The sequence below is a fragment of the Urocitellus parryii genome, chromosome 15 (assembly GCF_045843805.1).
Source record: "Urocitellus parryii isolate mUroPar1 chromosome 15, mUroPar1.hap1, whole genome shotgun sequence".
Taxonomy (NCBI): domain Eukaryota; kingdom Metazoa; phylum Chordata; class Mammalia; order Rodentia; family Sciuridae; genus Urocitellus; species Urocitellus parryii.
This window is the reverse complement of record NC_135545.1, coordinates 42,108,443-42,130,343: the sequence shown is the minus strand read 5'-3', so window position 1 is coordinate 42,130,343 and position 21,901 is coordinate 42,108,443. Positions and strand designations below refer to the sequence as shown.

At 47.1% G+C, this 21,901-nt stretch overlaps 1 protein-coding gene across 3 annotated transcripts; it reads right to left on the bottom strand.

Annotated features, from left to right (window-relative positions):
• Positions 1-8: 8 nt before the first annotated feature.
• Slc9a5 (solute carrier family 9 member A5) lies at positions 9-21,306 on the bottom strand. Of its 3 annotated transcripts, none has more exons than XM_026413294.2 (16): positions 20,937-21,306; positions 17,154-17,456; positions 15,381-15,544; positions 15,112-15,190; positions 14,676-14,853; positions 13,929-14,149; positions 13,503-13,705; positions 13,188-13,277; positions 13,022-13,092; positions 12,176-12,305; positions 11,625-11,713; positions 11,337-11,463; positions 6,099-6,269; positions 5,546-5,615; positions 4,777-4,911; positions 9-1,390 (listed from the first exon to the last, which is right to left on the bottom strand). In XM_026413294.2, exons 1-16 carry the CDS (start codon positions 21,127-21,129, stop codon positions 918-920), a joined length of 2,697 nt encoding a protein of 898 aa, XP_026269079.2. In that variant the 5' UTR covers positions 21,130-21,306; the 3' UTR covers positions 9-917. The 3 variants fall into 3 exon arrangements, with proteins under 3 accessions (XP_026269079.2, XP_026269080.2, XP_077649127.1); XM_026413295.2 differs by having other exon boundaries at positions 5,546-5,612; XM_077793001.1 differs by lacking the exons at positions 4,777-4,911; positions 5,546-5,615; positions 6,099-6,269 and having other exon boundaries at positions 1,084-1,390.
• Between the last annotated feature and the right edge of the window lie 595 nt (positions 21,307-21,901).

The window sequence follows — 21,901 nt, the reverse complement described above, 5'->3', positions numbered from 1 at the left end:
TTGGGTCTAAGGTACAAAACACAAGGCAGGGGCTAAAACCCCAGGAAAGCCACTTGTCACTCAGCCCCTGCTATCACTCTAGCTAGGCATCTCAGCCCCTGGAGCAATGGAGCAGTAGCCCTGGGATACCTGGTTCCTTCTCTGAGGAATGTTGAGATGGTGACATGGGAGCCCAGAGGCTACTGTGTCCCCTCCTCAGAAAACCCAGATTCAAGCATCAGAGAGTCCCAGATTTGGGCCCATAGTATCAGATCCCCAGAGGGACTCTGGCTAAGAAGCAGTTTTAAATGAAGCCTGGCCCAGGGCCCTGGTCCTGGAAAAGGAAGAACCATTACCCCAATACCTTGCAGCAAAGGGAAAGAGCTAAAGCAAGGATTAGAGACAAAGATGCCCACTACCCTAACAAAACAAAAAAACCAACTGACCCAATAGGGCACCAGAAACCAAGGGTGAGGCCCGCTCCCTCTCCCACTCCAGTGCCTCTGAGGACCAGCCTCTTGCTGAGCCTCACTGTTAGGGCACTGTCCCTGACCTAGTACTAGGGACAGGGTAAAGGGTAGGGAAGGAATGATGTCCTTATTTTAGGGGCAGGAACAGCTAGCTGTCTACAGTGAGCCTAGGAAGACTCCCTAGGGAAGGGACATCAGCTACCCAAATCTCTGGGCCCAGCCGCTAGAACTTTGGACTGGGTCCTGAGCCATTACTGAAATGGAAATGGAAGGGGTTAGGAGCAGGGATGAGAAGAGTCTCTGTGAGGACCAGCCCAGGAGACCCTTTTGACCATCCCCAAGGAAACCTAATTCTGCTTCAGTCCAGACCCTTCTGGCCCCATGTCAGACTGAGTGAGCTCCTCTGCCCATTGCTCAGGGAATACTTCCCACAAGGGTTCTGTCACCTACTCTTCCCCAGACGCTGGGCTACAGCCGCCCTCCTCTGTTGAATTGAATGCACCAGTGGGAATTAGCAGTGCCAGGGCTAAGATGGGTGTGGCCTTTATGGCCCATGAGGGGCTGCAGCTCCTGCTGCTGGGAGATATCAGCACTGCTCTCACTTCGAGATCGGCCAGCCTTGGCCAGGCTTGGGGGAAAGGCAAAGCTAGGACGGGGATCAGAGGACAGCTCAAGAGGTGCCTGGGACTCTTCAGTACCCAGTGGGTGTGGGGGCAGGCGGGTTAGAGTGGGGGCCTGGGTACAAGGAGGGGATGCCAGGCTCTCCAGGGATGACATGCTCTGGTTCCAGCCTGTCTGCATGTCCACAGGAACAATCTTGGTGGTCTCTGAAGACACATACACTGCCAGGTCCCCTTGCCCACTCTTCCAGGGTAGTTCCTTCTCTGCACAGGTTGGAGAGGGAGGAATGATGCGTGGGCTAGGGCATATCTCAAGGCTTCCTAGGAACAGAGAGTACATGTGAACTCATTACCAATGTAGTGAAATCCTCAAGTATAAGCATGTTCTTATAAGTAAATTCATTCCACAGTTGCCATAACACACCCTTTGTACAATTATTCAGTGAATGTCTTGCTCTCCATTGTGTTTCCAGCACCTACCACAGGGCTGGGCAAAAAGCAGTTGCTCAAGAGATACCTACTGAACAAATGGAAGTAGCTGCGGCAGAAGAAGCAGGAGCCAGGTAGGAAAAAAGTCTCATCTCCCATCACCTTAACCAAACCTGCAGTACCAGTCTCAGGAACTGCACTCTGCCAAGCTCCATACCAACCAGCCAGCAAGAGAGAGACAGGAAGCCAGGGAGAGGAAGACCCTGAGGCTCTAGGCCAAAGGCTTTGTTGCTGGGCACACTGCCTGAGCACCCACCACAGCCCTTTGTAAGACCAGAGCATGAGCTCATACAAACCTAACAGCAGGCTGAAGTTGCTGGGATGGCAAGATAGGGAATGGGAGCTGAGAATCCCAGAAGTGCAGGCTGTTGAATTACAGGAATTGTGAGGTTCTAATGTCAAGTACAATGTGTTGCACATAACTATTCATTGATAAAGTCCCAAAGAGTTTAATAAACTTTCTTTTTTTTCCTCATGCTGTAGATCAAATCCAGGGCTCTCACACATAGTAGGTAAGTGCTTTACATAGAGCTGTACTTCCAGGGCCCCCAAAACCTTCTTGATTATGTTATAAAATATATTGATGATTGCCAGGCATGGTAGCACACATGCCTGTAATCCCAGCAGCTAGGGAGGCTGAGGCAGGAGAATCACAAGTTCAAAGCCAGCTTCAAGGTGTTAAGAAACTCAGTGAGACTCTATTCCTAAATAAAATACAAAATAGGGCTGGGGATGTAGCTTAGTGGTCTAGTGTCCTTAGTTCAATCCCTGGTACTAAGAAAGTAAAATAAAATATTGATGCTATAATTAGAAGTTAAATTATCTCTTGAAAGACCTAGAATATTAAAATTTAGTAACAAAAAGTCTCATCTCCCAACACTCAACAACAAAAACCATCAGTGTTCACCTTTAGAGGATGCTAGGGAACTAACTTCTTGGTCTGAAGACTGACAAAAAAGGAAAGATCAAATACTTATCCATTATTTCCTGTTTGTTCTTCAAAGTAACCAAATAATTGATTAGGGAAAGTTTTTACAGAATTCCTGCTAACAAATGAAGATGAAAAATAGGAGCTAATTGTGGTGGTCCATGTCTTTAATCCTCACTACTTGGGAAGCTGAGGCAGGAGGATCACAAGTTTAAGGAAGGCCAGCTTCAGCAATTTAATGAGACCCTGTCTCAAAAGAATACAAAGGGTTGAGGATATAGCTCCATATAGAGTACCCCATACTTAAAAAGATACAGAGTATCACCATTATATGACCCTTAATGAATTGTTGTATCTGGCAGTGATGAATAGCTGCCAAGACCATTTAATGAAAGGCAAATGAATAAACTGGGCATGGTGGCACACTCTGGTAATCCCAGATAAGGCAGGAGGATGGCAAGTGCGAAGTCAGTCTCTGCAACTTACTGAGAACTTCAGCAATTTAGTGAGACCCTGTCTCAAAATAAAAAGGGCTAGGGATGGAGCTCAGTGATAAAGTACCCCTGGGTTTAATCCCTGGTACCAAAAAAAAAAAAAAAAAAAAAAAAAAAACAGTGAATGAGTAACTTGAAAATGAATACAGCAGGGAACAATATCTGAATCCAGGGATCAATGTTAGCCTAATGAAAAGAGAACAGAGCCAGGTACAGTGGCATATGCCTATAATCCCAGCTATATGGGAGGCTGCTGCAAGAAAACTGCAAGTTCAAGGCCAGCCTGGGCAATTCAGTGAGATACTATCTCCAAAAATTTAAAAAAAAAATTTAAAAATTAAAAAAAAATCTTTTAAGGGCTAGGGCTAGGGATATAGCTCAGTGGCAGTGCTTTCCCAACATGTATAAAGCCTTGAGTTCAATCTCCACTACTGCCAAGAAAGAAAGGAAGGAAGGAAAGAAGGAGATGATCTAGATTTAAAAGAAATATAATGGACAGAAAATATATTAAATGACACTTGGGGATGCAATTAGCAAAATCCAGACAGGGAAAGGCTACAGGGCAAATAACCTGGTTTCTTCAATAGATATGATGTTGCAAGGGGAAAAAAGTAGCAAGGCTCACTCAGAGTTTTCCAAACTTGACAACCATCTTGGTTGTTGTGAGGGTTGACATTTTGAGGTAGCCACTTTGTTATAGGGCTGTCCTGTGCTTTGTAGCAGCATTCCTGGCTTTCTGTACCCACTCAGTGCAAGGGTACTATCCCAAGATGTGACATCAAACATGTCTCCAAAAATTGGTTATCCTCAGGGATGCCAAATCTCTTCACATCCCATCTCTTGAGAACCACTATTAAAAGATAAAAGGGACTTATCTACCAAATGTAATGTGTGGGTCTTACCTGGATTTCTATTTGCACAAAGCTGTTATAAAAAATATTAAGACCACCAGGAAAATCTAAACATGGACTAGAATCTTTGATGACAAAGATTTTTACATACAGTAATGGCAGTGTGGTTATAGTTTTTAAAAATAATCCCTATTTTTATGCTTAATATTTATTGATAAAGTGGTATGATACTTGAGATTTTTTTCATAAGAGCAAGGGTCATAGGTGAGGGTAAAGGTGAAATAAGAGTGGTATGAATAGGTCATCATTGAAGCTGGGTAAAGAATAAATAAGAGTTTATTTTCCTGTTCTATCATTATGTATTTTGAAATTTTCTGCAATAAATCTGTCTAAAAAGTCACCTGAGAAGTCTTGAGCCAACCACCAGTGATACCTAGTATTATGATTGAATTTGGTTTCCACATGCAGAAAACATGCATGTATCATTTTTATCTATAATTCCATTTTTATTAATTCAGATTCCTACCCCAGGTCAGGTACCACCCTCACTTGGGGCTCTACATGAGGGCAGGTATGATAAGCCTGGATACAGCAGAGCCTGCTATTAGGTTTGCTATCATCTCATGCTCCTCATGGAGAAATAGCAGTGAGAGGCGTTAGGCTTTGTAGTCACACAGATCAGGTTCTAATTCTGGTTCTGCCATGTGACACTGGACAACTGACAAGTCCTTTAGGATCTATGAGCTTAGTTTCTCCATCTTGGTTATTGTGAGGGTTGAACCAGATCATATATGTCAGCTTTCTGTTAGAAAGAAGATGCTCAGTAAAAGCTGGTTAGTGATTAAAATGGTGAATAGGAAAAGAAAGTTATCTGGAGCAGAGACCATAGGAACAGAGAAGAAAATCCTTGCTCCAAGGGGAGGGAGGCAGTGAGGAAGCCATTACCTGAGAACTTGCCCTCTTGGAGAACCTCACTGGTGGCCCGAGCCACAAAGATGATCCCCTCGTCGTCCTCCTTCTCTGTCTCTGAACTGTCGCTCTCATCTTCCTCCTCAGACTCCACAGTTAGTATCACAGCAGCTGGATAGGCACAAGAGCTGAGTTGGGGTGGGGGGAGCAGCCCAGCAACCCCAAGCCAGTTCCTGTTCCCCCCAGCACAGCCCATATTGACAGAGGTGCCTTTTTCCTCTGTCTCTAGTAGGAAAAGGGCTTGAGAGGAAGGGGAGGGAGACTGCAGAGCCTGAGGAGGCAACAAAGGAGCTAAGCCCTTGGAGGAGGCTGTAAGGGTCACACCTTCTAGCTCCTCTATCCTCTTGTCAGCCCCAGACCTCACCATCAACATAAGCACGGGGAGGGCTGGAAGGTCCATTAACATTATGTTCACAGGGAAATAGTTTTGCATGTGGGACACTAAGCCCCAGGGTTTACCCATCCTTCAAGGCCCAGGCCAAGTTTCCCTTCTCTATGACTGTTTCCAAGTCCTCAGGACCTGTAAACCAGTTAGCAATCAGGTACCTCCTGTCACACATTATATTACTGCTTTGAATATTTTCAACATTGAAAGCAAGAGTGCCCCTCTAGTCCCTGATGGGTGAAACCCAGTTGATATGCTAAATGCACCCAGAGAAGGTCCTCCAGGATTCTGGCAGATGGGTCCTGCCCTTCCCCAACTCCCTTCCATCCTTAAGCCCAGCCACCCCTGCTCCCTGCTTGCCTGTATCCTGAAAGCCCAGGTCTCGAGGAGGTTTCCCATTTGTAGCCTCAGCATTAGCCACACCATCCTTCTGAGGACCAAGAGAGAAACCCTGAGCTTCTGGCCCTAGCTCTGCACCCCAACCCTACCTTCTGGTAGGGTCATCAGAGGACAAGTCTTCCTAACCCAGCAGGGGAGGAAATTTTGTATGTCAGTGGTTCTACCATCTAACCATTCTTCAGCCAGCCAGAGGAATGTGGAATTTGAGTCACCTGTACCCCAGTAGGGAATCTGGGTGCATCTGCTTGGGCTGAGTGGCTCCTGGAGTTGCTACTCCCCTGTTATTATCTCTCTCTAGTAGCAAGTGACTACATAACCAAGAGCCTGCTTCCCCCCTGAACACCTCCCCTTACTCTTCTGGAGGCCCAGGAGGATCTAAAAGGGAACTCAAACTGCTAGTTACCAAATCCCTGAGGATGATTCAACTAGGGGTTCCCTAATGTTAGATTGCAACACATAAGGACTCAAAACTGTGTGCCCAGATCCAAAGAAGACTCTCAGAGAAAGGACATGCCTTCTTGCGGCCGGCTTTGCGGGTTCGTGGCTTGTTCTTGGTGAAGCAGATGTTGTGCTTGGTGGACTTAAAGGACTCCAGACGCCGCTTCATATTCTGCTGGAAGATCTCCTTGTCCTGCCGTTCCTGCGCATCCTCAGAGATGAAGTGGCGGCTGCAGCTGGCTTTGTACTGGCAATGACAGCCCCAACCTGCCATGAGGCTGGATGCTTTGGCTTCCCACAGGAACCCCAGGCCACAGCCCCAACATGTTCACCGCAGGTTCTGCCAGCCCAACTTTTCCAGAACTAGCCATGGATTAAAACAAAACAGTATCATAGGAACCCATCCAGAAACTGTATTCTAGTTCACTGTAGAAAAACTTCCCTTCACCCTAGAATTGATTCCTCCAAATCTGTTTTTCCCCATCCTTTGCTGTCCTTTTCCTAGTTCTTTTTGACTTGAAGTGACTGAAGGAAAGTTATCATGTCTTATTCCCTGGGACTACTATAAGTCTATGGGGGCCATTTCCTTCTTTGCATCTCCATTTATTGGCATGTGGTTCATATCCCTGTGGCCATCCTGGCCCCTTCTAAGTACCCAGGATCCTTTCTCCAGCTGAACTTTCCAGCTATTTCCACAACAACCATCATTAGACCCAGTCTGCACTTGAGGCCTTCATAACTATCTCCCCTGATCCCTAGATCTTTTCAATCCCAGTACCTGTCTACCTACTTCAGAGCCATCCCCTTCATATTATCTTTGTAAAACTCAAAAACAGATCAAGCCTACTGTGCACTCACCCAGCCTGTCTCTGTCTCTGTCTTCAGGAGCTTAGCCACATTTCCATTATCTCATGGTAGGTAATTCCCCCAAAGTACTGCAAAGTGTTCCAAATCACTCATCTTGCCTCAAACCCCAAGTCTGGTCCCTTTCCCATCACTTTTATTTTCTGATTTCCTGAACCTGTTCTAAGAGCTTCCTTTAAGTCTCCCATCTGCCCTCTTTGACCTATGCACACAGAGATGCCCCTCTCCTGGAGATGAAGGGGTCTGTCACTCCCCAGCCCTGGCCTTGGCTTTGCTCATTTCACTCCTTCTTGCCTCCATCAGTAATCACTACAGTTTCTCCACTCCTGCATTTTTGCTTCTTCCCTTGTCACTGGTCACTTCCTCTCTGCTTTTGGGAAAGCTCCTGAGCCTGCCTCCTTGAATAAAGCCTTTCCATTGGTGCTACTGCCTCCATTTTATTGCCAAACTCTTATAGTTTGATTCTGACACTTTCCCTCATTCTGCCTAGACACCAGCCAGGCCTTGATGCAACATCCAGCCCTCATTGCCCCCAGGCCTGAGACATATCTGTTACTGCTTCTCCAAGGGTTCCTTCTCCCTCATTGGCTCCCTATTCCTTTCTTTCAAGTGCATCCTTGGTCCTCTTCTCTTGACTCCAAACTCTCTCCCCAGAGAACTTATACGTTCTCCCGGCTTTGACTATCCCATTGATATGTCTGTAGTTCCCAAACACCAGCCTTAAGACCAGCTGCCTTTGAATCACTTGTTAAGAACAGACTCTTAATCCCACTCCATACTACAGAATCAGAATCTCCAGGAAATAAAGCCAGGAACAGTTGAGCAAGCTTCTCAGGGGATTCTGATATAGCCAAAGAAACTTCTGATATAGATTGCTACCAAATCTTTCTCTCCAGTCCTTATCTCTCTTCAATGATAATGTTATCTTTCTAGCTGCATATTAGATGCTTCTGTTTCTCTCTAATATTTCTAGAAAGAACATGAGGAATTATAGGTTGTGTTGTGTTCAACTACGTTTAGATTCCGAACTGGTTGAGTAACCATACCCAAAAAATGCTTGATCCATGTCAGTCTGGAGGAAAGTCTTTAGTAGCATGCCACAGGACTCTGTCCTCAGCTCTATCCTGTTCAACATTTTTATGTTGACTTGGATGAATACAAAATTAACAGGCTTAGCAAATTTTCAGATGATATGAATCTGAGGAGACATGGGATCCAAATGATGGAATGATGGGCTAAATTAAATAAGATGACATTTAACAGGATAAGCACACATTTATTCCTTCTTTTTAAAGTTGACTACATGAGAACTAATTAGACTGAATCCATTGGTCAATCTAGACGCACACACACACACACACACACACACACACACATACACACATACACACACAAAGTTATGTATAAATTGTATACTCCTGATATAATACAATAAGAAGTACATAGCATACCAACTGAATGTCTTTGAATCTCATCAGGGCTCAAGATTTAATGACCAAGGGGATGAAGGAACATGTTAACTGGAATACAATCACTGGAATACAATCAACAAAATCTAGAAAATTCTCTAAGATAAAGTATCCAGTTTCTTCAGTAAATAAATACCATGGGAGAAAAAAGAGGGACAAGGAACTATTATAGTTGTTTTTTTTTTTTTAATGAAGAGACATATTTCCCCAGTACAAAATGTGGACTTTATTTGGACCCTGATTTGAAAAAACAATCTGGAAAAAGATTATCTATTGAACACTGAATGTTTGATATGAGAAGGAATTATTGTCATTTTTGTGATAATAGTACTATGATTTATTTTTTTAAATATTTCTTGCCAACTAGAGATACAAACTGAAATATTTAGAGATTATGTGATATGATAAGTTTTAAGATAAAAATATTGCTGGGTACACTGGCATATGCCTATAATCCCAGTGACTCAAGAGGCTGAGGTAGGAATAGCACAAGTTTAAGGTCAGCCTCAGCAATTTGATGAGACCCTGTTTCAAAATAAGAAAACGTTTTTGAAAGGGCTGGGGATGTGGCTCAGTGGTGAAGCGCCCCTGGGTTCAATGCCCAGTAAACCAACATCCCCAAAGATAAAAGTATGGGCAAGAAAAGTATGGAAGGAAAGCAGTATGGCAATTCCCCCCCAAAACTATGATGGAACCACCACATGCTCCAGCTATCCCACTCCTTGGTATTTGTCTAAAAGAAATCAGCCTACTACAGTGATAAAAGTCACATCAATGTTTATATCAATACAATCCACAATAATCAAGTTATGGAACCAGCCCAGATGCCCATCAATAGACGAGTATATTAAGGAAATGTGGTATATATACACAATGGAGTTTACTTAGCTATAAAAAAAGAATGAAATTATGGCATTTGGCAGTAAGTGAATAAAATGGAGACTCTCATACTACATGAAATAAGCCAGATTTAGAAAATCAAGGGTTGAATTTTTCTCTTATATGCAGAAGCTAGAGCAAAATAAGGGGGGAAAGGAATGGGGATCCAATATCATAAAGATACAGGGAAGATCAGTGGAGTAGAAAAAGGAGATCAAAAGAGAGGGAGAAAGGATGGAAAAAGGAGGAAAAGCAAAAATGATTTTAACAAAATTAAACTATATGCATGTTTAAAAATATACCACAGTCAATTCTACCTTATGTATATCTATAAAGCATCAATCAAAAATAAATGAGTGAAAGGAAGACCAGTAGAAAAGAGGCATGTGACTAGGGGGAGGGAGGAGCAAAGGGGAAACATGGAGGACTGAATGGAGTAAATTAAATTCCATGAATGAAAAAAAAATTCCATGTATGTATGATCTTCTCAAAATTATCCCAACTATTATGCACTAATAAAAGAAAAAAAGTGTGGGCAGGGTGTATGGGGCTACAGAATGTAACAAAATGTATTATGTATCTGTAATTATTAGAGCTGGGTAATGGATAAATGAGAATTCTTATTTCTACTGAAATTTTGCACACAAAAAATAGTTAAAAGAATATAAACTTGTAGGGTGCAGTGGCACACCCTATAATTCCAGCTATTAGGGAGGCTGAGGTAAGAAGATTGCAAGTTCAAGGCCAGCAACAGTGACTTAGTGAAACTCTTAGAATAGCAAAACCCTGTCTCAAAATAAAATATAAAAAGGACTGGAGATGAACCTTAGTGCTAAAATGTCCCTTGGCTCAATCCTGAGTACCCTCTGCAAAAAAAGAATATAAACCCCACTGGTTAGATGAGACAGTGTTTGCCAGCCATTAACTAAGAAAGACACAGGGGCCTGGAGTCTGGAAGATTGTGAGGACAACATGGGGCCCCCCAGCTCGTGAACCAAAGCTTGCAGGATCATGGACTGTAGGAAGACCATGGCAAGTTTCAAAACTAGAAAGGTGAGAAAGCCCTCAGCATTGCCATAGCCAATCACAGAGTAGCACCTTCCATTCTGAGCCCCCTTTCTCATTACCGGAGCAGACACACCAGATGTAGGAGATGATGGCTTGAGGGCAGGAGAGCCTATATGGAGAGAGCTGTCTTGAGACCTTTGAAGCTTATTCTGCAGATACTTAGTCAAATCAGGATGTGGTGCAAGTTAAAAGAAAGTCAATTCTGTCTCAATGATCTAAAAAACCTTGCCTGTTAAAACTTCCAGGGGTCAGGCACGGTGGCGCATGCCTACAATCCCAGAGGCTCGGGAGGCTGAGGCAGCAGGATCATAAATTCAAAGCCAGCCTCAGCAACAGTGAGGTTGCTAAGCAACTCAGTGAGACCCTGTCTCTAAATAAAATATAAAATAGGGCTGGAGATGTGGCTCAGTGGTCGTGTGCCCCTGAGTTCAACTCCCAGTACCACCCCCATCCCACCCCACCCCCCAAAAAAGCACAACTGCCAGGGATGGTAGCAGCTAGCTTCTCATTTTAGAAGGTTTAAAATATGGCTTGCTGCCCCCTTGTGGGGTTGCAACAGATTCCCTACTGGTCTGTGTTGAACTAACTCACTATTTCCTAAAACATGTCTGCCTCCCCCATGCTGATCCCAAAACCTTCCTCAGCATCCCTGCTCCTGTGACTCTTATTCTCCAGTGACCCTCAAGGCCCCTTAGCCATTTCCTCCTCTCCTCTCATGGCCAATTCCCAGGTCCTTGTGGTCCTCTTCCTCCCACCACCTAGCTTGAATCTGAAGTGTTTCCCTCCAACATCTCTACTGGTTCTCCTGCTCTCAATTTGCGCCCTCTGTGCTACCAGAGAAGGTCAGTCCTTTCTCCAAAACAACAAGTCAAGGTTTTTTATTGCCAACAGGATGAAACCCTGTTGGCAGCACTCTCCAACTGAGCATTTACAGCTTACCACAATCTGGCACCAATTGCCTCTTGAGCTTTGATCATACCTCCCCAGATCAGCCCCCATCACCCTTGGACCTCTTATGTCCTGCCTGCTCTCACCCTGCGGCGTGGCTTGTAGAGGCCTCCACAGAGCAGATGATGCATCACAGCATCCTCACGGTCCCGGCCGCTGCGTACTGTGTCAATCACCTGCAGATCCAGACACGCTCCACTGCCACTCTCCCTCCTGCAGGAGGCAGGGACATGTGTGCTAGGGAGGGGGCAGGAGGCACAGGCCAGGGAAAGAATAGAAATAAAGGTGCTGAAAAATCTTCCCCAGAAGGGATTTGGAGAGAGGGCCCAGTGGAGAGGAGCTTGGGGAAGGGGAAGAGGCTTCAATGGACTCACAGCAGGTTGGTGACAGAGGTCTCTGCCACAGAATTGCGACTGGGCATAGAGGGCAGAGTGAGGCCTGTGGAGGACAAGACATGGCCTCCCTGTAGGGGTCAAGTCCAAAGTCAGACAGCAATCAGATGGAAGGTGGCCCACAGCATCAAGAGAATAATAAAGAGAACAACAGTTAATACTTCTTTTGCTCTTTTGATGTGCTAGATACTGTAGTAACACTTTATATATTGAATCCGTAAAACCTGACATAGGTACTCTTGTTCTTATTTCTGCTTTCTTATGACTTAGGAAATAGGCTCAGACATATAAGTGGCTTCCAAAAATCACACACCTGTGATAATAGTTGAACTACATCTGTTGACTCCAGGGTCCAGATGTTTCCCACCTTTCTATACTGCTTGCCAGATTCTGAATGTCAGCACCAGGTCAAGCTTAATTCTGCTACTTCATCAGACCATGAGTACAGCTGGGAACTCCCAACTCTCTCCTAATAAGGCTGCCTGCCTGCCTGTTGCTCCTTTCTATCCTGTTCTCTCGACCATATGCCCTACCTGGTCCACGAAGCTGATGGCATCCCGGATATTGAGTCTGTAGTATACATCCCAGATCTGGTCCCGGATGCGGTAGGCTGACCGCCGCATCAGCAGCTGACTCAGGTACTTCTTGTCAAACTGCTCCCACCTATAGAGGATGCCAGGCCCAGCCCTGAGTACCATCCCCAAGGCCTGGCTGGCTGGCCCTTCCTCAGATAGGACAGGGACACCACCAGCACTGGCCTGGCTTTCTTGGAATGGATCTCAGCTGGGAGAATCTCAAGGCTAGTTCCTGCTCTGTAAAATTTACAGTGTTGGGGGAAACTCTGACATTAATTAAAGTTATTGCAAATAACTGTAAAATTGCAACCATGACAAGAACTAACAAGGATAATTGTAGAATATGATAGGGATTTGTCCTTCTCAGGGAGGCCAGGAAAGCCCTCCCTAAGGAATTTATGCTTGTGGTGAGATCTGAAGGATGAACAAAAGTTAGAGTAAGATGAGGCAAGGGAATGTTCTAGTAGAGAGAACATGTGCAATGGTCCCAGTGGCCAGGCCCAGGGATCTTGGTGGATCCTAAGGCTCTAATGGGGTCCAAGTAATTAGCAGGAAGACCATCCAAGACATAGCAGAGCATGATGGGGCTGGAATCTGGTAAATGCCAGATCATGCAGGGCCAGGCAGGCCACACTAGGGAGCCTTGTCTTATCCTGAGCACAGTAATGCTTCTCTAAGGCTCCAGACAGAGGTCACCCAGCCTGAACCTGGTTGTGTCCCTTCTTAGAAGGGTGGCACATCCCCCATGCTGCCCTGTCTGGTGGGGCTGCTGCTGTTGAAGGAGCCTCGGGGCAGCTCCCTCACCTGTCCCTCCAGTAGTGGTAGCCATGGTGCCCCACAACGTCCTCCACTGCAGCCAGAATGTGGTCAAAAGTCTAGAAGGGGGTGGGTAGGGGGACTGGATCAGGACTCTGCCAAAATAGGAGAAGGGAGAAAGGGACAGGTGGAGGGTTGGGGTTCTGGTACCCACGTGCTCATGCAGCTCCTGGTTCAAGGTGGGTTTGTGATGTTCACTCCTCTTCACCTTCAGCCACTTGACCAGTGGTTTGATGGTCAAGCCCTATGGACAGGCAGGAGGTGAGCCCTTCCCTAATCAGTTCCCTGCTGCCTTTCTCTCCCCCATCATTAGGCCTCAGCTCTGTCCCCCTACCCCAGTGCGCTCAAGGTCTTGGAAGTTAGGTTCCTGCTTCTCCCAACAGGAGGAGGAGTGCCTGTTCCATAGGTTCCAAGACTTTCCCCAGGGCCTACTGGACCCTTTCCCCACCAGCCTCATGGGCACTCCCACCTGCACAATGACTGTGAAGAAGACCACCACAATAGTGGTGGCCACAAAGTAGTCCTTGGCAGGGACCTTGGTCTTATCCAGCAGGATGACGAGAGCAAAGGCCACAGCCCCCCGTAGGCCCCCATAGGACATCACCACCTGGTCAATCTTGTCCAAAGGGACCAACCGGAACTGATTCAGCATCCACGTCTGCAGGACTACTCCTACAGCAGGAGGAAGGTCAGCAGGAACAAGGTGTTGGGAGTGGAAGACACTGGGAGTGGGTGGCACCAAGTGTCTGAGCTAAGGTCTGGTAAGGACTGGGAGAATTGAGCACTAGGGGGAGGCATAGGAATTGACAAGGATGTGGACTCAGATTGGGGAATGAGCCTGCAGGGGGAGGGGAGACAAGGAGGAGAGTGGGGAAACAGAGGGTGCCAGCAATACCGAGGGCTCGGAAGAACAGGATGAAGAAGAGGGTGCCCAGCACCAGCCCAGAGTCCCAGGCCCACTTAGAAGAGTCCACAGCCGAGATGCCAAGCAGCATGAAGATGACAGTCTCAGCACAACTGGCTAGAGTCTTCATTGTATATTTGACAGCTGTGCGTGATTTATGGGAGATGTTGGCCTCCACATACTTCTTACAGCCCAGGCCACACATGGTCACCCTGGGAGGAGAAGAATGGAGAGACAGAATTAAGTGAGAAGGCATTCCAGGGGGCTCAGCCTCCAGGGTTTGAGCATGCTGCAAGAGTGGGCATTGCCCAACACAGGGTGTCAGATTCTCAGAGGAGAAAACTAGGAAGGCAAGGACAAAAACTAGGAATGCATGGACACTGAAAGTCAGTAGTGGCCCTGGGAATCCAGATCTCTAGGCTTCCACTCAGTGCCTCCAGGAGGGAAAAATGACGAGAAACATGCTCCAATTAGCAGACTCTGAGGCATCTTTTGAAGCACTTAGTTACCACAGCCAGTGGTCCCAGGTTTTTAAGACAGAGGAAGACTGGGCCCTGGAGTACCCAGTTCTGGGTGCCCAGTTTTGGAAGATTACCTGAGGTTTATTTTCTCTCCAAGGGAGACTGAGGAACCAGTACACAAGGGCTCAAGAAAACCTACAAACTCCTCAGGGTCCCACTTCTGTCCATCTCCAGTGCCCCCTCCCAGCTGCCGGCCTGTAAGGCTCCCAGAACTCACGCAAGAATGGCAGAGAGGGAGGCCATTTCAGCAGTGAGGTAGGCTGCATAGGCGAGGAGGAAGACCAGCAGCGGCTCGATGATGCGGACCCGCTTGGTGAAGCGTGTGGTCAGGGCCAGGAGGAAGGCAAAGACTAAGCCCACGGCTGCCCCGCCCAGACTGACCACAAACAGGGAGGCTGGGGGAGGAGTGGGTTATCAGCATGACCCCTGGTCCAGACCCTCCCAAGGCTGACAAGAGTGCTGCCTGGTAGGAAGTGGTGGAAGATACCCACTACACTCCCCAGGGCTCAGGATCCCAGGGCAAGCTTTGCCCAGACCCCATTTCTCCATAGAGGAGAGTAAGAAATGAGGCAACCCGAATAGCCTCTGCTGTCCTGTTGCCAGGAGGGTGGGACTCAGCAACCTGGGGGAGACAGAGAGGGGGAAATACTGACCGACTCCCTTCAGGTAGTCAGTGGCCTGCACGTTGGCAGAGCCCATCTCCACAAAAGAGTTGCAGACCTTGTACAGCACCTAAGTGAAAAGAGGAAATTCAGGAGCAAGTGAGGGGGAGATAGCAACCAAGGCCACTGGAAGAGGGGAAAAGCTGAGACCTATTTCTTCCCCAGGGGACCAGAAGAAAGGGTCTGAGCCTGCTCAGATGCCCAACTAGTCAGAATGTGGTAGCCTGAGGTCAGGGGATGTCAGCCTGCTGAGCACTCACCACAGTGACTGCATCATTGAGCAGGGACTCCCCAAAAACGATGATAAAGAGAGTCTCATTGACGTGCACCTCCTCAAAGACAGCCAGTACAGCCACAGGGTCCACTGCTGAGATGAGGCTCCCAAACAGCAGGAAGTCCAGCAGGCCAGCCTGCACTCTGGGGGCTAGCAAGGGAGAGACAGAAGACAGACCAGTAATTGGTGAAGATGCCCCCAGCTCATGTGGCACTCACTGGAACAGACCAGATGCTACCCTCACTGATAAAACAGGAAGCCCAAAAAGTACTTGGGAAGGTGAGGAGGGCATTGGCCTGCAGGTCAGGAGACTTGAGGCAAGCTGCCTATTCCCAAAGCCTGGCTTTGCCACTCATCAGCTATGTGATATGGGTGATGTCACTGTAACATGACTTCTGTTAACCATGCTTCCTCATCTGCCCATCTCACAAAATGGCTGCAAAAACCAACTCAGGATATTGCTAAAAAAGCTCTATGTAAACTGAAAAACTAAGATGGTACTGGTAATGAAAACTGTAGCAATCATAATAGTAGCTCCCAGCAGGTGGGAATTGGCTGTGGACTAGCTTTATTAGGGAGGATAACAGGAGAAAGCTTTCTCCCACTCCTGCAGTTCTCAGCCAAAGAGATGTGACACTCACAGTTCTTAGCAAGAAGACAGCAAAAAAGTCCTACAGGTGGTATTTGAACATGTCAATCTCTGTGAGCCTCACTTTTCCCATGGACAAATTGGAAATAACAATATGCACCTAAAAAGTTCTTTATTTATTGTGTATATATGTAATAATGAATCCCACAAATATACATAATTATAATGTACTCAATTATTTATAATTTTTTAAAGTTTAAAACAAAAGTCCTTTATTTAGCCAGAGCCTGATACATAGTAAGCATCCAATAGCTATTACTATTATTAAAATTACTACTAAGACTAGGATCTAATGTCCTCTTTTCCCTTCCTGTCCCAAATAGCTCATTATCTTATTAGGAAAACTAGGTTGAAGTCCCTAGCTGGGAACTATAAACATCTCCTTTTACTTTGGAAGAAGTCTGAATTATCAACATCAGGATTGAATGGATTTCTTTGATAAGGAAATAAAGAGGGGAACAGGGGTGGGGCTAAAGGAAAAACACCTCAATAAAATGGAGCCTAATCTTGGACTTCTGGTAATCTTGGATCTGATAGCAAATGAATTTTAGGGACTCTACTTTCTCATCCATTAAATGGGACAAATTATACCCCAACAGGTTTGTTATGAAGAGTCAATAGGATAAGTAAGGAGAGAATGCCCAGCATAGTGCTTAGCATTTTATGGATGTATATATATTTAGTAAAAATAATAAAAACAGGAAACCACACTGACATGGCCTGAGTAGAGCCAGGACAGTAAGCCCTTGCAGAAATGGTGAGTTGTGTCTCAAGAAAGTAGGGTTGGCAAGTGGCAGTGTGGTAACACAGGGCAGGAGACAACAGAGTGGTAATGCAGGCTCCTCCAGCTCAGCAGCGCACACACTGGGAGCCAGGTCCCCACTCAGTTGTCAAGCAGCAGAAGTGCAGACTTGACTAGAAGGGAACTAAATGAGGATTGAAGCCCATCTGGAGAGTTGCCTTACACTTCAGGTGGGAGGGGCCTGAGATGGATCTTTTATAGCATGGCTCTTGCCAGCATGGGACCTTCAGAACTGGAGGAGAAAGAAGAGAGGTGATGGGTCTGACAAAAACCTCTGCCTGTCAGCCCAGGTCTTTAGGATCACTCACCCACAAGTCCAGCCTGCTGCAGGCCCCAGAGAGCAGCGCCTGTTGTGAAGGCATTCCAGAGTGTGCCCACCACAGCATAGGTGAGGATGGCACCCAAGTTGTCAAAGAACAGCCGACTAGGCATGAAATAGCCTGAGTCCAGCACAATAGGAGGCAGCAGGAAGAGGAAGAAGGTCCCCGGCTCCAACTGGTACTCAGCCTTCTTGGCCACAGCCAAGACAATGCCCCCTAGTACCAGGCCCAGCAAAATCAGCAGGCAGCTCTCAGGGACCAGAGATGTTACCTTCCGAGACAGGTGAAACACTACAATGCAAGAAGAGGGTAGCAGGTATGAGTTTATGAAACACCTTCCACACACCAGCCTATAACCTCCCAGTCTTAGAAGCCCTGACCCTGGGACCAAGGGAAGAAAACCGAAATGCAAAACTTCTAGAATCTCTAACCTCCAGGGCTACAAACCCTTCACTGCAGCAAGGCTTTTGCTTGCTTTTTCCATTCCTGGAAATGCTCCCTCCTCTCTCATCTTCAGGGGACCTCATCTTTCTCTGACCTCCTTTCCACAGCTATTATTTGAACCTAAGCAAATCCTTTTTATGCATAACATAGCTGTAGAAATTCAGGCTTCCAGGGCTGCTTGGGTTCAAGGTCTATGTCCCCCATTTACTTGTTCTCTGATCTAGGAAAATAACTTCACCTCTCTGACCCTCAGTTTTCTCATCAGCAAGGAGGAAGTAAAAAGAATAGCAATCAGCTAGGTACAGTAACATGTCTATAATCCCAGATAGTCAGGAGACTGAGGCAGGAGGATTTGAAGATTAAGGACAGCCTTAGTAAAACTCTGTCTCAAATTAAAATAAATAAGGGCTGGGGTTGTGGCTCAGTGGTAGAATGCTGCTTGCTAGCACATGTGAGGCACTGGGTTCAACCCTCGGCACCACATAAAAATAAATAAAATAAAGGTATTGTGTCCATCTACAACTAAAAAAAATTATAAAATAAATAAGCTGGGCGTGGTGGCACACACCTGTAATCCCAGTGGCTGGAGAGGATGAGACAGGAGGATTGAGGATCGAAAATTCAAAGCCAGCCTCAGCAAAAAGTAAAGCACTTAACAACTCAGTGAGACCCTGTCTCTAAATAAAATACAAAATAGGACTGAGGATGTGGTTCAGTGGTCATGTGCCTGAGTTTTATCCTGGGTGCCAATAAATAATTAAATAAAATTTTAAAAATGGGGATGTAGCTTTATGGTAGAGTGTCCCTGAGTTCAACCCCCAGTACCACAAAAAAACAAAACAATAATGGTCTCACAGGATTGTGAGATAAAATAAATAATATAAATATGGGGATAAAATAAATAATCCACTTAAGAGCCCTTAGCACACTGCTTATAGTAAGAGCTCAATAAATGTTACATATTATTATGATAAATGTTATTATGTTATCATATTATAGTTAGGGTTCCCCAACTATAATGCATACTACACCTCCTAGGAGCATTGTAGACCTTCTAGCCCAACATATTTTTCATTGTCTGGGCTCAGCAAGGACTCAGTACTTTAAAAGTTTGGGGTTTTAGCTGGGTGTGGTGGCACATGCCTATAATCCCAGCAGCTCAGGGGGCTGAGGCAGGAAGATGGCAGGTTCAAAGCCAGCCTCAAGCAACTTAATGAGGCCCTAAGAAACCTAGTGAAACCCTGTCTCAAAATAAAAAGGGCTGTGGATGTGGCTCAATGGTTAAGCACTCCTGGGGTTCAATCCCTGGTACCCCCCACCCTACCAAAAAAATAAAAAGTTTTAGGTTTAGCAGCCAGATCTCCAAGTCTTTTTCTGGATTTATCACTGTGATTATTATTAAATCTACTTGAACTTCAATTTCTTCTCTTGTAACATGGGAAAAATACCAATCACAAAGTATGAAGATAAAATTATATAAATTGTGCAAATGTGCCTAGTGTGAGGCCTAGACCATAGTAGGTTCAACAAATGTTAATATGACTCAGGGAGGAAATAATAAATAGATCTGTTTCTAGGAAAAGAGGAGAAAGTAAGAAAAGGGTTTCTAGCACTACTGAGACTTATACTTTTGTCCCCTAGAATATGGATCTCCCTTGGGCCCTCAGACTATAAGTGAACACATTTTCCCCCACCAATCCTGAGGGTGTTGGCAGAGGAGGCCTCCCTGTACTCTTCCTGACACAGGTGTGAATCCCTATGCCAAGACAGTGCCCTTTGGAAGCTGTACTCAAAGGGCCTAAGTTAATGCCTGGAACACAGTGGGCTTTACATAAATATGTGTTGAATAAAAGATGTGTGTGGTGGGGACCTAGCAATGAAACTGGGAGGTATTCCTGAACATTCTATACTTCTCCTCTTCTATGAGAATTGTTTTTTCTCTTTTTCCCCCAAACGGTGGAAACCACAGTTGTTGCTATAAACCTTAAGACAGGAACTCTCCCATAACTCACAGACTTCTCAGTAAACACAATTCTTCGCTCCAAATCTGAGCTGCACCTAGCTTGCTCTCACTGCTGCTGGATCTCGGTGTGAGCTTAGTCAATAGAACTCCCCACATTCATCCCTGCCTTGAGTACCTCTTTCCTCTCCTTCAGAAACCTTACTTCATTCTCATCTCCTCAGCATGCACCAGACCCAGCACTGCAACCCAAGACCCATCACAAAGCCAGTTCTCTGGCAGAATCAGGCTCGCTAAAGGTATTTCGAGTACCACTTTCCATTATTAATCCCCAGCTGCCAAAGCAAAGTACAGAGTTCCCTTTCTGTCTAGGCCTGCACTACCACCACAACCAAGCAATGTCCCTGGGGGATAAGGGGGCAAATACTAGGCTGAGAGATTCCTACATGAAGGCTGCATTGGTAAGCCGGAGTACAGGCTGTGCCAGCATAGATGGGGAGTGAGTAGCAACGCTCAGCTATAATTAGTCACCCCCACAGAAGAGCCTGCACAACAGGGAGAAGGAGGAGGGTCTCTGGTGGGAGGAGGGACCACTAGCTGCACAAAAGGGAGGAGGAAGGAAGGGGCAGAGGCAAGGAAAAGCAGCTCTATTCAAGGAAAATAGTCTGAAACACCCTTCACTGTTTTGAGGACTGAAGGAGGTTGAAGTATAAAAGCAACTAGGGTAGGCAGCACACAGCAAAGCCCCAATAAATGGAAGTTTCTTATACCCCCGAAGTGGGAGGAATGTGAATTTGAATGGGAGTGCGTGGGACAGAGGATTCCTAGGCGCAAGAATGTGTTATTTTTATGTGGGGTGCAGAGGTGAGCTAGAGGAAAAGTGGTGGTTTAACATCCCCAAGAGAATGGATACTTGGCATCGTCTCCAGGGAAGTCGGCTTCCTTAGGACCAGGATGTCTGTGTTCCTCGGAGAATACCATCCCCTGAACGTCCCCACACATCCTCACTTCACAGCTGAAGGAGGTTTCTGGGAAGCTGGGCATTGGTGGGGAGAGGCTGGACTGAGGAGGACTCATTGCAAGGGGAAGAGGAGAGCAAAGAGGGTAAAAGAACCCAAAGATGGTGCTGGAGAGAGCAGGGGCAGTCCTTCAGGAAGGGAAAATGCTTGGCGCTTCCACGGAGAACGGGGAGGAGGGAGACCCACAGGAGAAGGCGCAGGGACTGGGTGCGAACCGGGATTTTTTGGAAACCGAACCTAAGTCAGGACAATGTGGAAGAAGCTGGGGGGATCCGGGGACCCGGGGGTTGGGGGCGGATCTGCTGCCAGCCGCTGGCCTGGCGCACGCACGCACACACACACACTCACCGATTTTGGCCAAGCTGGCCACCAGAATCCATAGGGCCACCAGGTAAGGCGCCTCCACCTCGTGCCATTGCCAGCGGAAGAGCGCCAAGCCTGGGGGAGGTTCGCCCCGCGACTCCGGCTCCTGGGTGGGCTCTTCGGCCGCCCCTGCCCCCGCCAGGGGCAGCCCGAGCAGGGCCAGTGCAGCGCGCAGCATCCTGCAGCCTACCTCGCCGCCCTCCCGGCACCAAACGGCCGCCGGCCCCGCGTCGCCGCCGCCGCCGCCTACCGGGCGCCCCCGCGTCACAGGCACGTGGGGCCCGCTCCCCCCAATCCCGGTTCCGATACCTCGGGCCAGATCTGGACTCGGAGACCCTGCCCCGGATGACCACAGTCGGAATCCTCTCCTCCATCCCCTCTGGACTAATCCCAGCTCCGGAAATTACCCAAACCAGCCCTTCCCTCAGTCCCAAAATCTACTCCTCCGAGTCCGCCTCCCCGAAACCTCCCATCACCCGGATTTGGAGTGGTGAGCGACCACCGTCCTCCAGAGACAACCTGTTGCTGGAGGGGCGGAGGGTCCCGGGGAACTGGGCCAGGAAGGAGGGACGCGGTTCCGTGGCGACTGCCGCCCGGCCGCAAGCAGCCAGCCCCAAGTGCCCAGGCCGCGCACTAAGCCGCCGCCCTGTGCAGACCGCAGGGGGCAGTGCGCTGCTGCCTTCCGCGCTGCTCCCCCAAACCTGAGACCCACTTAAGGCCCCCGCCCGGACCAGAGCTGCGCACGCGCACAGGGCGCTTCCACAAAGCGGTGATGGACTACTCAGTACCCAACGTCCCTGGTCACCCTAAGCCCCGGACTAGGCCCAACTCACTCCAGGCTGAGAAGGAAGCTGTTTCTCTATCTCCCAGATGGAGAGATATAGGCCGGCCGTCCCTTTTCCCTAAACTAGAGGGAACTCCACTCACCTTTTCCATGAAACCAAAGGAAC